Source organism: Anabrus simplex, chromosome 13 (assembly GCF_040414725.1).
Source record: "Anabrus simplex isolate iqAnaSimp1 chromosome 13, ASM4041472v1, whole genome shotgun sequence".
In the NCBI taxonomy this organism is placed as follows: Eukaryota; Metazoa; Arthropoda; class Insecta; order Orthoptera; family Tettigoniidae; genus Anabrus; species Anabrus simplex.
Window position 1 is genome coordinate 81,758,705 of NC_090277.1, and position 18,310 is coordinate 81,777,014.

The following is an 18,310-nucleotide window of genomic DNA, read 5'->3' on the forward strand; positions in this document are numbered from 1 at the left end:
AACCACATAACATTTGCTGGTGCTATTTGAGGATCCAACCAGCCTCTGGGCTGATGATCTAACAGACAGATGAGTAAGGAAGTGAAATCAGAGATAAGGCTTTTTGCAGGTGATGTTATTCTGTATAGAGTAATAAATAAGTTACAAGATTGTGAGCAAACTGCAAAATGACCTCGATAACGTTGTGAGATGGACAGCAGGCAATGGTATGATGATAACCGGGGTTAAAAGTCAGGTTGTGGTTTCATAAATAGGAAAAGTCCTCTCTGTTTTAATTACTGCGTTGATGGGGCGAAAGTTCCTTATTGGGATCACTGTAAGTATCTAGGTGTTAAGATCTTCAAGGGAGTAATCACATAAATATGATTATAAATAAAGGGTACAGATCTCTGTACGGTACATGGTTATGAGGGTGTTTAGGAGTTGTAGTAATGATGTAAAGGAGAGGGCGTATAAGTCTCTGGAAAGACCCCAACTAGAGTATGGGACCGCGCACTACGATTACTTGATTCAAGAACTGGAAAAAAATCCAAAGAAAAGCAGCTCGATTTGTTCTGGGCGATTTCCGACAAAAGAGTAGTGTTACAAAAATGTTGCAAAGTTAGGGCTGGGAAGACTTGGGAGAAAGGAGAGGAGCTGTTCGACTAAGTGGTATATTCCGAGCTGTCAGTGGAGAGATGGCGTGGGAGGACATAAGTAGACGAATAAGTCTGAGTGGTGTCTTTAAAAGTAGGATCACAATATGAAGATAAAAAAAAGGTGGAATTCAAGAGGACAAATTGGGGAAAATATTCGTTTATAGGAAGGGGAGTTAGGGATTGGAATAACTTACTAAGGGAGACGTTCAATAAATATCCAATTTCTTTGCAATCATTTAAGAAAATGCTAGGAAAGCAACAGATAGGGAATCTCCCGCCAGGGCGACTGCCCTAAAAGCAGATCAGTAGTGATTGAAATTGAAAATTGAAGTGCACTTCACAGCTCGATTAAAGGGACCTTGTATACCTTGGGTCACGTATAAGTGACACAGGAAATTGCGAGAAAGAGATTAAGAGGCGTATTGTCTAGGGACGTGCAGCCATCAGTAAACTAACAAATATCTGGCAGAACAGGGCAATATCCAAAATGCCTTTGAGATGTGGTGTTGGCGTAGAATGCTACGTATAGTTTGAACCGAAAGGAGAACAAGTGAGTCCATCATTTAAGTGCTGAAGATAGCGAAATGTCTCTCTATACGTGTCAGTGACAGAATACTCCAGTTCCTTAAGCAGGAATGGGGACAACCTGGAGAAGTCTATCATAGAAGGACAGCGAGCAGGTGGCTAGATCAGGCTACAGATGGTTGGATGGCGACACACTGTGAAGCATGTAACTCTATAGAGACAAAACAATGGGGTCAGGACGTCACGACACTCAGTAACGAATAATACGACTGATGATGATGAGATGATGATGAGATGATGATGATGATTAATACAGTACGTTGGAATTATACAGGGTAAAGCGTAATTCGCGCACTCGGGCGTCGCAGCGCGACTCCTCACATGCCAGCAATAAAAAAAAATGTATCTTACAAAATTTCATCTTGCGAGTATATCCGGCAGAAAAACGATGTTGAAGATTAGCAATCTGGCAACACTGTAACCACATGTAGGGTAACTACCTCTGTCAGCGGAAGTTAGTCGTACTGTACAGTTGGTGCAATAGATGGAGGTTTGGGTTAGCATGCAGGAGGTCGAGTGGTCGATCCTGGGTTGAGGCTTATGTTTTTTATTTCGTAAATGTAGTCCAGGTGGTATGGTATCTGGCATCATAATCGTCAACAGCGATTGCAGTAGGTCCTCTAGAAACCATTTGCAGTTACATACTACGATCCTAGAAATGGATGAACAATCGTTTTCATTGGTCAGCTTTGAAAGGCGCCCTTTCCACGTCGTGGGCGTGAATTTATTCGCACCACTTCATCTACTAGATTTGAAACCTGTTTTCTTTGTACCCTCCTCCAATGGTCCCATAGATTAGTACCAACTATTATTCTTGCCTCGTTCAGGTCCATTACATTTCGTTAGGGCCTTACGTTACCAGTAGGCCTAGCAACGTGCTCTGCGAATAATGTCCAAACTCGGTTACAATTTGTATGTGTTATCACCACGGTCCCAATAATTCTGCCTTTCAACATTGCGCGTTCCGTCTGGTAACCGCATGCTGTTTAGTACGTATCTCAATGTATTATTATTATTATTATTATTATTATTATTATTATTATTATTATTATTATTATTATTATTATTATTCTTTCTTTCTTTCTTAATCTGTTTATCGTCCAGGGTTGGCTTTTCCCTCAGACTTAGCGAGGGATCCCACCTCTACCGCCTCAAGGGCAGTGTCCTGGAGCTTCAGACATCGGGTCGAGGGATACAACTGGGGAGAATGACCAGTACCTCGCCCAGGCGGCCTCACCTGCTATGCTGAACAGGGGCCTTGTGGAGGGATGGGAAGATTGGAAGGGATATGCAAGGAAGAGGGAAGGAAGCGGCCGTGGCCTTATGTTAGGTACCATCCCGGCATTCGCCTGGAGGAGAAGTGGGAAACCACGGAAAACCACTTCCAGGATGGCTGAGGTGGGAATCGAACCCACCTCTACTCAGTTGGCCTCCCGAGGCTGAGTGGACCCCGTTCCAGCCCTCATACCACTTTTCAAATTTCGTGGCAGAACCGGGAATCGAACCCGGACCTCCGGGGGTGGCAGCTAATCACGCTAACCACTACACCACAGAGGCGGACTCCGGATATACTCGCAAGACGAAATTTTGTAAGAGACATTTTTTTAATAGCTGGCATGTGAGGAGTCGCGCTGCGACGCCCGAGTGCGCGAATTACGCTTCACTCTGTATATTCTTCTTTTCACTGATTAATTTTAATACACGAGTAACAGCAAAAAATATCCACAACTTAAACAAGCCAAAAAGTCATTAAACTATCAAGTAGGATAGGGATGCTAAAATAGACACACAAAAGGGGCAAAATAATGACTGGCCCTAACGCACGGAAACATATTCGTCTCTATGCGACACTTCGATCTGAGTTCTAGGAGGTGAACAAGACCTCGTTAGTAAGAGTGGAAATTCCCATCTTATCTCTCCATTAGCAAATGAATCTCTTCCTACATGCTCTACTCCGAGTCACCAAATTAGTTCTCAGAACAAAATGTGTTGCAGTCTAATTCTAGGACAATGTATGTACAAACCAGGTTGAAGATTAGAATTCCACGAAACTTGTTAATTAAACTTGACATTAATGGTCCCATTTTATCTCTGTCCAGAGGTTTACAAAGATTCGAATATAGCCTTCGTGGCTCAGGCGGCAGCGCGTCGGCCTCTCACCGCTGGGTTCCGTGGTTCAAATCCCGATCACTTCATGTGAGATTTGTGCTGAACAAAGCGGAGTGGGGGGGTGGGGGGGCACGTTTTCTCCAGTTTTCCCTGTCATCTTTCATTCCAGCAACACTCTCCACAATAATTTCATTTCATCTGTCAGTCATTAATCATTGCCCCAGAGGAGTGCGACAGGCTTCGGCAGCCGGCACAATTTCTATCCTCGCCGCAAGATGGGGGCCTCGTCCATTCCATCGCTGAGTCACTGACTGGAAAACAGGTTGTAGTTTGTCATTCAAGGTTCGGACATTAAAAAAAAGAACTCCCTCAAAATGCTTAACAGCTATAAAAAGTCGAAGATATGTCCAAACATATGAACTTCCAACGAATGATTTTTGGGTCTAGTTCTTTTATATTGCAGATACAATTCAGTATACAATCTTACACCACCGGGCGAGTTGGCCGGGAGACACTGTCTGTTTCCCACTTTCACACCAGGCAAATGCTGGGGCTGTACTATAATTAATCTTTCCCACTCCTATCGGCGCCATACGATCTGTCTGTGTCGGAGCGACGTAAATCCACTAGCAAAAAAAAATAAAATAAAATAACACCCACGGTATCCCTTGACTGTCGTAAGAGGTAACTAAAGGGGGTCCTAGGGCTCTTAACTTGGCACTGCCTCCACTTACTTGTGCCGATCTATCCTATCCGACCTACCTTGGTCAACTCTTGTTCTATTCCGACCCCGACGGTGTTAGAGCACTCGAGATTTAGGGAGGCTTTCACTTTCACACCCTTCATGGCCCTCATCTTTGTTTGGCTGATATCTTCATTCTTCGAAGTGTCGCATCCCTTCCATTTTTTCTCTCTGATTAGTGTTATATATAGGATGGTTTGCTTAGTTGTACTTCCTCTTAAAACAATAATCACCACCACCGGCCTTTGTGTCGTATAGTCAGCATGGCGAATCCCCTCGGCCGTTATACTTGGCGTTCTAAAGTGGGGCCTCCATCTCACCGTCAGATAGATCTCAATTATTGTAATCGCGTAGGCTGAGTAGACCTGGAACCAGAACTCAGATCCGAGTAAAAAATTCCCTGATCTGGCCGGGAGTCGAACCCGGAGCCTCTGATAGGAGGCAAGTTCGCTACCCCTACACCACGCCGCCGGCTCCTGCACAGTACATGTTGTTCGAGTCATCAGTCCATGCCACCCTATCCTGTGCAAATGTTTTCAATTCTACGTACCTACTGCATCCTACATCTTCTCTAATCTGTCATATTCATACTTTAGTCTATCTCTCTCGAAAACCAACTGAACAAGTCCTGGATGTCTGAAGATGTGTCCTATCATTTTATCTCTTCTTCTCGTCAAATTTAGCCAAATCGATCTCTTCTCGCCAATACGATTCAGTATCTCTTCATTCGTGATTCGATCAACCCATCTCTTTTCAGCATTATTCCGCAATACCACATTTCAAAAGCTTCTATTCCCTTTCTTTCTGAGCTAGTCATCGTCCATGTTTCACTTCGATACAATGCCACGGCACAGTACATAGCATTCTGCATAAACTTGGAGTTCCAGAAGACGCGGCGAGCCAACCTCCCCACTGATCTCCAAACAAAAGACAACCTCTCAAAGGCAAACCTTTCCTCTGCCATAAATTCTGCCCTTGTCGGCATTTGACCAAACTGGACACGTCTAGGTCAAAAGGTAGCGAAGAAGGACAGCCGTTTCTAGGAACTGTGGATATTCTGGAATATACACTAGAGAAGACATAGCTCACAGAAGAGGATTCGCATAATATTTTGATTAAACCAGTATCCAGTAAGCAGCTGCAATTAACTATGAGTATCCCAAGTTCGCATTTAGCACTGTGGAGCTCAGGGATCAGGGATCGCGTACTATACATGCATCTTCATTATAGACTGTTGTGCATATCAGCGTTCAGTCTTGAAGCCTCTGTCAATTTACGAAACGCCATCACAATCCTCTATTTGTAACTAGTTCTCCGGCCTTGTTTATATCTATATGTGTGCAGTTATAAGAATTAAAGGCTAAGAAAAAGAAACAGCAATCCAGAAAGGAGTGAGGCAAGGCTGCCGTTTGTCCCCTCTCCTTTTCAATGTTTATATAGAACAGATGATACAGGAAATCAAAGAGGAATTTGGAAATTCGGAGATTTGCTGATGATATTGTTATTTTATCTGATACTGCAGAAGATCTGGAGAAATTGCTGAATGGTATGAACACGGTGTTGGGTAAGGAGTACAAGATGGAAATAAATAAGTCCAAAACAGAAGTAGTGGAGTTGTTTATGGGTAGTAAAATAACAAATGATGGCAGAAGTAAGGAGGACACGATAAAATGCAGACTAGAAAAAGCAAGGAACGCCATTTTTACGGAAAGAATTAGAAAAATGTTTTTGAAGACTTCCCTGTTGTAGGGAAGTGAAACATAGACGATGACTAGCTCAGAAAGATAGAGAAAAGAAGCCTTTGAAATGTGGTATTGCGGAATAATGCTGAAAAGAGATGGGTTGATCGAATCACGAATGAAGAGATACTGAATCGTATTGGCGACAAGAGAACGATTTGGCTATATGTGACCAGAATGGCAGGACACATCTTAAGACACCCAGGACTTGTTCAATTGGTTTTTGAGGGAAGTGTAGGTGGTAAGAACGTTAGGGGTAGATCAGAGTGTGAATATGGCAGGCAAATTAGAGTAGATGTAGGATGTAGTAGTTAAGTAGAAATTAAAATATTAGGATAACATGGAGAGTTGCATTAAAACAGTCTATGATCTGATAAATGAAATGGCGTATGGCTTTTAGTGCCGGGAGTGTCCGAGGACATGTTCGGCTTGCCAGGTGCAGGTCTTTTTGATTTGACACCTGTAGGCGACCTGCGCGTCGTGATGAGGATGAAATGATGATGAAGACGACACATACAAACAGCCCTCGAGCCGGCGAAATTAACCAATGATGCTTAAAATTCCCGGCCTACCGGGAATCGAACCCGGGACCCCTCTGACCAAAGGCCAACACACTAATCATTTAGCCACGGAGCCGGACTAAACCTCTTCTTATATTTATATTGTTAGAAACTTAGTCTCCATCGACTTCTCTTACCCTCCATGATCTCCCCTCCTCCATTCGCCTCACATGATCCCACCATCAAAGCCAATGAGTTCATTCCTAACTTGTCCTTTATCTCCTCATTCCGAGTACCCTCCTGCCATTGTTGCCACCTCTTTGTACCAGCGATCATTTTCGCTACTGTCATGTCTGTTACTTGTAAGTTATGAATATTTTCTACTCTGTAAACAAGAAAACAAACGAGGTTTGGTTCACCGTGGTGGAGAAGTATTTTGTAGAAGTGGATATCACGAATGAAGACAACCAGGAACGTAGTCTGAGGAAGAAAGTTAGAGTACTCCTGTTCAGGAGAAGTCTATACAGAGTGAGTTGGCCGTGCGGTTAGGATCGCGTGCTGTCAGCTTGCCTTCGGGAGATAGTTGGTTCAAACCCCGTTGTCGGCAGCCCTAAAGATGGTTGTCCGTGGTTTCCCTATTTTCACACCAGGCAAATGCCGCTCGGGACTGTACTTGAATACGGTCACGGTCGCCTCCTTCCCACTCCTAACCTTTGCCTATTCTATCGTCAGCATAAGACCTATCTTTGTCGGTGGCACCGTAAAATAAATTGTAAATAAAGGAGAAGACTAAGCTGAAAATAGGCAAGACGTAGACCCCCCCCCAAAAAAAAAGAGAGAGAGAGAGAGAGAGAGAGAGAGAGAGAGAGAGAGAGAGAGAGAGAGAGTAAGATGTCCACCGAAAACGCATGTGGGGATATTGGAGAAAGTGTAAAACTGAAGGAAGGAAGCTATTTTTTTTTTTTTTTGCTAGATGCTTGACATCGCACCGACACAGATAGGTCTTATGGCGACGATGGGACAGGGAAGGGCTAGGAGTGGGAAGGAAGCGACCGTAGCGTTAATTAAGATGCAGCCCCAGCATTTGCCTGGTGTGAAAATGGGAAACTATGGAAAACCATTTTCAGGGCTGCCGACAGTAGGGTTCGAACCTACTATCTCCCGAATACTGGATACTGGCCGCACTTAAGCGACTGCAGCTATCGAGCTCGGTAAGGAAGGAAGCAGTGGAAAGGCGGTGATCCATAGCTATCCTCAAATAAATTCATTCATTCATTCTTTCTTTCTTTCTTTCTTTCTTTCTTTCTTTCCTCCTGTCTTAACCTGTTTACCTTCCAGGGTTGGTTTCTCCCTCGGACTCAGCGAGGGATCCCACCTCTACCGCCTCAAGGGCAGTGTCCAGGAGCGTGAGACTGTAGGGGATAAAACTGGGAAGGAGGACCATTACCTCGCCCAGGCGGCCTCACCTCATAATATGCTCTACAGGGGCCTTGTGGGGGATGGAAAGATTAGAAGGGATAAGACAAGGAAAAGGGAAGGAAACTGTCGTGGCCTTAAGTTAGCTACCAACCTGGCCATTTGCTTGGAAGAGAAGTGGGAAAGCACGGTAAACCACTTCGAGGATAGATGAGAATAATTTATTATGATTATTATTATTATTATTATTATTATTATTATTATTATTATTATTATTATTATTATTATTATTATTATTCATTATTCTTTCTTTTTTCTCGTAATTCATGAGCCTTACCACTCTGTTATGAATACACCCATTTTTCATTCGATCTATCAGAACTCCTGTGAGCGGAGTCAAACAATGCGTTTTCTGTAGTCCCTGCATGTCGTTACTGCGAGGGGAACAATCAAAGCATCTGTACTCCCTCTCTCGTCTCGTAAGCACAAAACATATCCATGATTCTATGCTTTTTCTGTGTAACGGATGAAGTGACCTCGCTTTTCTTTCTCCTGCCTGAGAGGAATGTATGCACGCTTGAGCTAAGGTAACTTATTTAGATTTGTCATGGATAATTACGTCTAAATGATGGTGTTTTATAGTGCCTACACTCTGTTTTGACATACATATGCCTTAGAGGTGGGGGTTATCCGATAGTTTCTGTAACGTAATATTGCATGCAACAGAATGTGTGATAAAAGTGATGTAAAGTACTGTTACCTAGCAACCGTGCAGGTTGTAATGTAAAGTATTGTTACCTAGTAACCGTGCAGGCTGTGATGTAAGGTATTGTTACCTAGCAACCGTGCAGGTTGTAATGTAAAGTATTGTTACCTAGTAACCGTGCAGACTGTGATGTAAGGTATTGTTACCTAGCAACCGTGCAGGTTGTAATGTAAAGTATTGTTACCTAGTAACCGTGCAGGCTGTGATGTAAGGTATTGTTACCTAGCAACCGTGCAGGTTGTAATGTAAAGTATTGTTACCTAGCAACCGTGCAGGCTGTAATGTAAAGTATTGTTACCTAGCAACCGTGCAGGCTGTAATGTAAAGTATTGTTGCCTAGCAACCGTGCAGGCTGCAATGTAAAGTATTGTTACCTAGCAACCGTGCAGGTTGTAATGTAAAGTATTGTTACCTAGTAACCGTGCAGGCTGTGATGTAAGGTATTGTTGCCTAGCAACCGTGCAGGCTGTAATGTAAAGTATTGTTACCTAGTAACCGTGCAGGCTGTGATGTAAAGTATTGTTACCTAGGAACCGTGCAGGTTGTAAAGTAAAGTATTGTTACCTAGTAACCGTGCAGGCTGTAATGTAAAGTATTGTTACCTAGCAACCGTGCAGGTTGTAAAGTAAAGTATTGTTACCTAGTAACCGTGCAGGCTGTGATGTAAGGTATTGTTACCTAGCAACCGTGCAGGTTGTAATGTAAAGTATTGTTACCTAGTAACCGTGCAGGCTGTGATGTAAGATATTGTTACCTAGCAACCGTGCAGGTTGTAATGTAAAGTATTGTTACCTAGTAATCGTGCAGGCTGTGATGTAAAGTATTGTTACCTAGTAACCGTGCAGGCTGTGATGTAAAGTATTATTACCTAGCAACTGTGCAGGCTGTGATGTAAAGTATTGTTACCTAGCAACCGTGTAGGCTGTGATGTAAAGATGCAGGCTATGTCTTATCGTTGTTGGTCAACTGAAAAAAGCAGCCGTTGGTGGATGGCCATGACCGAGAGACATATTCATGACCATTTGATTTTTCCATAGGGAAATTTGACACAATTTTTCCCTCCTCGCTTTATATTTTCGCATCTTTCTACTATTTTTCCTTAGCAACCTATAGGGCTTACATTCCAAGATGTACAACAACCCTTCTCTCCCCATTGGGAAGTCCACCAATGAGCAACACAGTACCGGAGCCCACCCCTTGTAATTCAATCCTAAAATTCCTGTTCTGACCAAAATAGCAAGGGCACATCTCCCCTGCCAGAAACCAGTCCCTCCTTTGCATTGCACGAGTATTCAGAATCGGCTGTGCATCTTTAACTGCGCAATGTCTAAAATGAAATCATCAAAAAGTATCGAAAAATAAGTTGGGTATAGTGCTACAAAAAACCTTTGCACTTACATTTTCTCGATTTTTCCATTTAAAACAGAAGGATTCATAATGGACAGACAAGACCAAATAATAATCTCAAAGAAGTAAAAAAAAACGTACCATTAGACTAAGATCTGCCCAAAGCCTTGTATAGAATGTGGAAGTGGCTGCTCTACCATACCACACGAAGACGCGAGAACATTGTCAAAGTCATTCAAAGCGGGTACGTTATCAACGAACGTACAGCCCACTACAGATATCCGCAACCCATTTAAGACAATAACAGGAGTGAAAGTGTACTACAGAGTGACGGAAATAACCTGATATTGTACTCAGAGACAATGCGTCAAATATCACATGCCTGATCGACATGCAATCCCAGCTCCTTTATAACATTGTGAAAAAAATTACGGAAAATGTCCACAAGTACCCAACTCTGCCAAATAAAATAACAGGTATCAGAACAGTGTTGTAATTGTTCCAATAGTGAAGGGAGCAATAGAAAAACTTCCCCGCCAGCTGTATGATGGACCTCACCAGCTAAAGCCCAACAACATCAACACCGAGTTGCAGAAGAAGAAGAAAATAATAATAATAATAATAATAATAATAATAATAATAATAATAATAATACCGGGCGAGTTGGCCGTGCGCATAGAGGCGTGCGGCTATGAGCTTGCATCCGGGAGATAGTAGGTTCAAATCCCACTGTCGGCAGCCCTGAAGATGGTTTTCCGTGGTTTCCCATTTTCAAACCAGGCAAATGCCGGGATGGTACCTAACTTAAGGCCACGGCCGCTTCCTTCCCTCTTCCTTGCCTATCCCTTCCAAACTTCCCATCCCCAGCAAGGCCCCTGTTCAGCATAGCAGGTGAGGCCGCCTGGGCGAGGTAATGGTCATCCTCCCCAGTTGTATCCCCCGACGCAGAGTCTGAAGTTCCAGGACACTGCCCTTGAGGCGGTAGAGGTGAGATCCCTCGCTGAGTCCGAGGGAAAAACCGAACCTGGAGGGTAACCAGATAAAAAAGAAGAAGAATATTTGATGGTAAATTTCAGAGAAAGTTAAGATGAAATCAGGCAGTAGTAAACTGAAGATGGATACAGACTGAAGTCCCGTAGAGCAACAAATGAACTGTCCTGTCCGGCAGCAGATATTAAAAAACGAAGACTGAATGTTTATGGACTCCCAACAACCAGGCTTTACACACAAGATCATGACCGAGCTCGATAGCTGCAGTCGCTTAAGTACGGCCAGTATCCAGCAATCGGGTGATAGTGGGTTCGAGCCCCACTGTCGGCAGCCCTGAAGATTCCGTGGTTTTCCATTTTCACACCAGGCAAATGCTGGAGCTGCACCTTAATTAAGGCCACGGCCGCTTCCTTCCAATTCCTAGGCCGTTCCTATCCCATCGTCGCCATAAGACTTCACTGTGTCGGTGCGACGTAAAGCAAATAGCAAGATCATATCACACAGCAGAAAATTGTAGAGATTACCATTGATCTGGGTAGACTCCGTGGCTCAGACGGCAGCGCGTCGGCCTCTCACCGCTGGATACCGTGGTTCAAATCCCGGTCAATCCATGTGAGATTTGTGCTGGACAAAGCGGAGCCGGGACAGGTTTTTCTCCGACTACTCCGGTTTTCCCTGTCATCTTTCATTCCAGCAACACTCTCCATTCTCATTTCATAGCATCTATCAGTCATTAATAGATCACTTTGAGAGTGGCGACCCCATCGTACTAATAGCCTATATCTGCTTCATTCATTACATCCCTGACCCGATCAATGACTGGAAAACAGGTTGTAGGTTTTCATTTTTCACCATGGATCTAAGAAGTCAACAAGGACCTGGAGAAAGCCCAGATGTACAGTATATATCAGGAATATTGGACAGAAATCTGTAAAATATTAAACAGACGGGTGGTACAGCCAGAGAATGAAGTTCCAAGGAGACCAGAAACCAAAGCCCACTGACAAACAATGAAACCCATATGGAAGACAAGAGAGGTTAAACATAAACGTACTGCGTGATCCAACAGGGTTCATACGTTATTGGCTTTACGTCCCACTACCTACTTTTACGGTTTTCGGAGACGCCAAAGTGCCGGAATTTAGTCTTGCAGGAGTTCATTCACGTGCCAGTAAATCTACCGACGCGAAGCACCTTCAAATGCCACCTGCCAAGTTTGGGTCAGAAGACCAGCCTCAACCGTTTGACCAACTGGCAGAGAAGAAGGGCTTAACGGCTAGTGTTTATTTCAGGGAGTACCCGTTTGGGGGGAAGGGTATATAATGCTCCTGTAAGTAAACTATCCCCTCCCCAGAAAAACGTAAATTATAAATCTTTGTTTGAATCCTTTTGTTATAACAACAATGATAAACATTGGTCACAGGGCGAGTTGGCCGTGTGGTTAAGGGCGCTGTGAGCTTGCATTCGGGAGATAGTGTGTTCGAACCCCACTGTCGGCAGCCCTGAGGATTGCTTTCTGTGATTTCCCAATTTCACACCAGGCACATCCTGGGGCTGTACTTTAATTAAGGCCACGGCGAGTTCCTTCCCCTTCCTAGTCCTTTCCTACCATCGTCGCATTAAGACCTGTCTGTGTCGGTGCGACGTAAAGCAAATTTTTAATAAACATTGAAGAGTTATTTTTGATGTTTTTATGAAAATATGCACGGGCATTTCAGTTTATTTTTCCAAGTTGCTTTACGTCGCACCGACACAAAAACGTATTATGGCGATGATGGGATAGGAAAGGGCTAGGAGGGGAAGGAAGCGGAAGGAAGCGGCGTGGCCTTAATTAAGGTACAGCCCCAGCATTTGCCTAGTATGAGCAGAGGAAATCACGGAAAACCATCTTCAGGGCTGCCAACAGTGGGGTTCGAACCCACTCTCTCCCGGATAAAAGCTCACAGTTACGCGCCCCTAACCGCACGGCCAACTCGCCCGGTAGAGCATTTCACTGTCACGCACTTCATGGCCCTTATCTTTCTTTGGCCGATACCTTCGTTTTTTGAAGTGTCGGATCCCTTCCATTTTTTCTCTCTGATTAGTTATACAGAGGAAAATTGCCCAGATGCACTATGTCTTAAAACAATAATCACCACCACTCACGACTTAACGACTTGGTGGTCAGATCAGCGAGAAGAAAACTGATGATGCTTGTTGTTTAAAGGAGCCTAACATCTAGGTCATCGGCCCCTAATGGTACGAAATGTAATTAGAATTTAAACCCAACCATTGACCAGAATTCAAAACGTGACCATGAAGAATGAATGGATGAATATGAATTTAAATGAATCAGCGAATCTAACACGCAATATTGAAAGTTAAAAATAATTCCAAAATTAATCCCATGACTAGAATTTCTAAAAAAAGAGGCGATGAACAATGATTATGAACTCAAAAACAATCTGTAGATCCGACCCGCAATGCCCCACTTTCCCAGAAACTGTATTAAAACTATAGTAAGCGGGCGAGTTGGCCGTGTGCGTAGAGGCGCGCGGCTGTGAGCTTGCATCCGGGAGATAGTAGGTTCGAATCCCACTATCGGCAGCCCTGAAGATGGTTTTCCGTGGTTTCCCATTTTCACACCAGGCAAATGCTGGGGCTGTACCTTAATTAAGGCCACGGCCGCTTCCTTCCAACTCCTAGGTCTTTCCTATCCCATCGTCGCCATAAGACCTATCTGTGTCGGTGCGACGTCAAATCCCTAGCAAAAAAAAAAAACCTAGTATATACCGACCAAGGGGCTGCTTCCAATGCACAGTCCTGAATCGATGTTGCTTGTTGTCTAAACGGGTCCAAAATCCAGCTCAATAGCCGCTCATAATGGCACTTATCGCTAGGAAAGTAAGAACCATGGTATTTCTCATGTAGCGGAACTAACCATGAGTAACGCAGACTGTGGTACTACTCACAGGTAACACAGACCCATGGTGTTCCTCACATAGGTGTACTAATCAAAAGGATTCGTACTATCCCGTGGTGTTCCCCAAATAGTGGGTACTAATCACAGACAACGCAGACCCACGGTGCCGCTCATATAGTGGTACTAATTTTAGGCAATGTAAACCCGTGGTGTTCCGCATACAGTGGTCCTAATCACGGGTTCTGGAAACCCATACTGATTCACTCTCTGTTACCCCACGTGGTGTTACTAATTACAAGTAGTCTCATGGTTCTAATTCAACCCCATGGCACTACAGCCCTTGAAGGGTCTTGGCCTGCCAAGCGACCACTGCTCAGCCCGAAGGCCTGCAGATAACGAAGTGTCGTGTGGTCAGCACGACGAATCCTCTCGGCCGTTATTCTTGGCTTTCTAGACCGGGGCCGCTATCTCACCGTTGGATAGCTCCTCAATTCTAATCACGTAGGCTGAGTGGACCTCGAACCAGCCCTCAGGTCCAGGTAAAAATCCCTGACCTGGCCGGGAATCGCACCCGGGTCCTCCGGGTAAGAGGAAGGCATGCTACCCTTACACCACGGGGCCGGCCTCAATCGTCTATTGGTCGTCCGTTTTAGCCGCCTCTTACGACAGGCAAGGGATACCTTGGGTGTATTCTTCGTGTGCGTCCCCCACCCACAGGGGGCTGGAAGAAATCTAAATGTGATTTAATATCCTAAGCCCATTAAATTGATCAACAACAGCGTAACGGCTGGCATTTAGAAAAGAAGGACAGGTACACAACAGGTATATAATGAATGTTTGTACATTACCCACGACATCCTCCGCCAGAGCGATGTATACCGGCGCAAACCGCTGGCAGTGACCGCACCAATTGGCGTAGAATTCGACGAGCCATGCGTTTTTCGTCCCGTAAACACTGTCAAAGTTCGTGCTGTTGAGCAGGTAAACTTTAGTCTCTTTCCCGTACAAGCCCCCTTCGTCGACTAAATCGCGCCTCGTTCTACGTCTACGCACGTGACGTGAAGATATACTGTGCGCGATCAATAATACGCATAACAAGAGTAACTGCAGTCTCACGATCATTGTGCGTTCGGCCACGGTTGGAGTCTTACTGGCTTCTCATGCGACTCTCAACTCTAAACTGAAGCTAATCAAAACAGCCGAGCCGGCCCCCTTCCAGCTGTGCGGCAGCCTGGGCAATTTCATGGCCACCGTCAAGGACGCGTAACGTCACTCGCACCCGCTACGGTGCAGAGGGCTCAAGCATTGCCTGAGGGCAGTGTACATCTTTAGACACGGCTTTAACTTCTCCCATTTTACTCACGATTAGTAATAAGAATGAAGTTGTTGACAAAGTGTAACAGGACATTAACAAAGCGGTCGAAATTTCTACAGCATAACCAATCCCCCGACAAACGAAAGAGGTTTGAGCTAAGTTTGCGAACTCCTATTACAAACAGAACGGGACATATTTACAACATGAAATCTACCAACATTCTACATACATCTAAAAATCCTCAAAAAATGACCGAGAAAATGACCCAAAATACGAAACAAAATAATTATTTACGGAAATTAGCCGCATCACCTTTAACTGGTAATGGAGTGAATGGAAATAAAAATGTCAGTAAATAATGATAATAATAATGATAATAATAATAATAATAATAATAATAATAATAATAATAATAATAATAATAATAATAATAATAATACCTGGCACACTAGCAAACTTAACAGTAACTTAGAAGGCAAAATACTGTGTAGTCGACATACTTTGTCCTTGTGGCAGCCTCCGCATGGGGGAAGTTGTATTAATAATGAAAAAGTATTATTAATACAAAATAATAATACATTTTTAGAACTTGGTTTACGTCGCACATTCACAGTTAGTTCATATGATGACGATGGGAAAGGAAAGGATTAAGAGTAAGAAGGAAGCAACTATAGCCTTAATTAAGGTACAACACAGTATGTGCCTGATGTGAAAATGGGAAACCACGGAAAACCAGTGGGTATTTTCCGCTCTGATCTTCGTCCCTTTTAGCATTCTCTATGTACTTTACGTTGTCAGCCAATTGTTTTGTCTCTTTTTGCTGTAACATTTTAATAATTGTACATTGATGATGTCCAAATGGCCTAAGAAGAAGGCCATATAAATAAATAACATTTAAAAAAACACTGTTCCTTTTTCGCAAATCAAAGTACACCTTTATTTCTTCTAAAGCTCTACAGATTTGTCCTTCTGGCTGACGGTAAGTTGGATGCGCTGGCGAGTGGTTGGCTGTTACAAGAGCTCTGTAGTTAATAGTTGTAGAAATTGGGCAAATTTTGAGTGTGACATTTAGTTCCACAAATATTGGTGTTTACTGTTTGTTTGTAGTAACTGAGATTAGTGGTATTTATTTACAATTATTATACTGAGTAGTTCCGTAGGCGTAGGTTAGATTACAAGCTGTAATTTAGGACTGCGTGAAAGAAGAAATATATTATTATTAAAATATCAGTAGGTTTCTTGATAAAATACTTACAAGGACGAGATATTAAAAAAGATACATAACTTCGGCAGTGGTTGTATAAGTGCAGGCAATTGACAAGGTATTTCAAGTAGCAGTTGTAAATTTTGTTTAAGGGAAGCTGGGACGGAGGTTTTGGTCAAAAAAGTAAAAATTATCGATTTTTCAGTTTGTGCATATTATTGTACGCCGGACTCCTGCGGATCATTTGGCGGTGGTATTTTTCGGATTCCGCCATTTTTAAAGTACTAGCGTGACATTTAAATGCCCGGTTGAGTCCCCATCCACTAGCCTTTACTTACAAAAATGTGTTTTTCAGGTATTTAAAGTGTTCCAGAAGAACCAATTTGGTTTCAAATTCCATGAGAATTTCATGGGTTGTTAACACCTCTATTGTCTTCATATTAACAGAAGGAAATTTTTTATAATGTTGATACTTTAAAAGATAGTAGCCTTCAAAGCGGTATTTTTTTAGCATAATTTGAGAAAACCATAAACACATAAAACACATTTTTTTCCTCACATTCATGGACTACATATGCAGACTTTCTCTCTGTTAAAATTCTTTCCATGCATTGAAATGCCTGTACACCAGTTTTCAATGTGATATTTGAAGTAACTGTTCAGCTGGGGCATTTTTTATGCTTATCGATTTTTAAAGATTTTAAATTGTAAGTGTTAATTTCTCAGAAAGTTCTGTTGCTATTTTCCTTAAAATTGGTATATGGCCTTCTTTTACCATCAGGAGACCACGAACAAAATTTCATTCAATTCTATCAATAATTACTATTTTTTATAAATTCAGTCCTAACTTCCCTTAAAGAAAGGATTTCAACAGAATATACACTACATCACTGGCGAAATAGTTAACAGTCGTTGTGTTGCCATTGATGTTTTCACGACCCGTACTTATAGACATGATACTCTATAGGCTTTTGGGCTTGTGCCGTGTCAAGAAAATAAGGTGAAATACTTTACGTTTCGCCGAGAACTGTACTCTGCGTCGTCAGAAGACTGTCCACGTTGTATTGTTACAGACTATTATCGCTCTTCATATTCAAATATTGCATTGTTGGCTACAGTCGTGAACAAAGGGTGTAGCGTAGTCATGCAAATATTGCATTGTTGGCTACAGTCGTGAACAAAGGGTGTATAGCGTACTCATGCAAATACAAATAAAAATCAGCTGATCTTGTATTGCGATCATTTGTAGTTCTGAGTAAGTAGTTGAAGTATCCGTAATTTATATTTCACACCCTCGATCTTTCAGTATTAATGAGCGGTTAGCTAATAAAAATAAAGTTCATATATCCCAATAATTGCAGTTCGAGTCCGTGGAGTAGTAGGAGTAGTTCTGACAGAAATATTTTTGAGAAATTATTCTAGACAACCTCGTATTTTTCAACAATGAAGGACACTTCTATTCTCCGTCCCGAGGAGTAGGGAAAATAATAGTAATCCAGCAGCTGTAATAATCACATAACCACATTTCAATTGATAATTGTAGTGAAGATACGGTATATTAGATAATATCTTGCTTGTTATATTCGTGTTTTTCTTTGTGTACGGCAATCCTTTCGATACTTAAGCATTTAACCAAACGCAAGGTATGATTTCTATTAGAGCATAGTAGGATAAAGTAGTACTAATAATAATCTTCTGTCTATGCATTTAACTTTGTTGGTAATCCTTGAGTAGTTCTTGCTGTAACGGTTCAAATCTCGTTACAAGATGATATCTGTATTTTTATTATTGTATGATTTTATCTGTATTTTATTATTATTATTATTATTATTATTATTATTATTATGTCAGTAATATTATTATTTTATCTGTGATATTGTTACTATTATTGTAATTATCAGTCTTATTTAATTCAATTTTGCAATGCCTGTTGCTTGCAAGATTGTACTTAGATGTATGCATATATACGTATGTGTAGAATAACACTCAATACCTGTACAGTGAGAATTGTTGTATATATCAGAGATTGGATGTGACGTTGGTGCATTGTGCAATAT

The 18,310-nt window shown here is 42.5% G+C and overlaps 1 protein-coding gene across 1 annotated transcript in view; it reads right to left on the minus strand.

The window, feature by feature from the left end:
• Positions 1 to 14,888, minus strand: part of LOC136885072 (sulfhydryl oxidase 2) — a 129,506-nt gene extending 114,618 nt beyond the window's left edge. Inside the window, exon 1 of the mRNA XM_067157486.2 lies at positions 14,583 to 14,888. Coding sequence (XP_067013587.2) covers positions 14,583 to 14,856 — 274 coding nt within the window. The 5' untranslated portion in view covers positions 14,857 to 14,888. The remainder of the gene's footprint in view (positions 1 to 14,582) is intronic.
• Between the last annotated feature and the right edge of the window lie 3,422 nt (positions 14,889 to 18,310).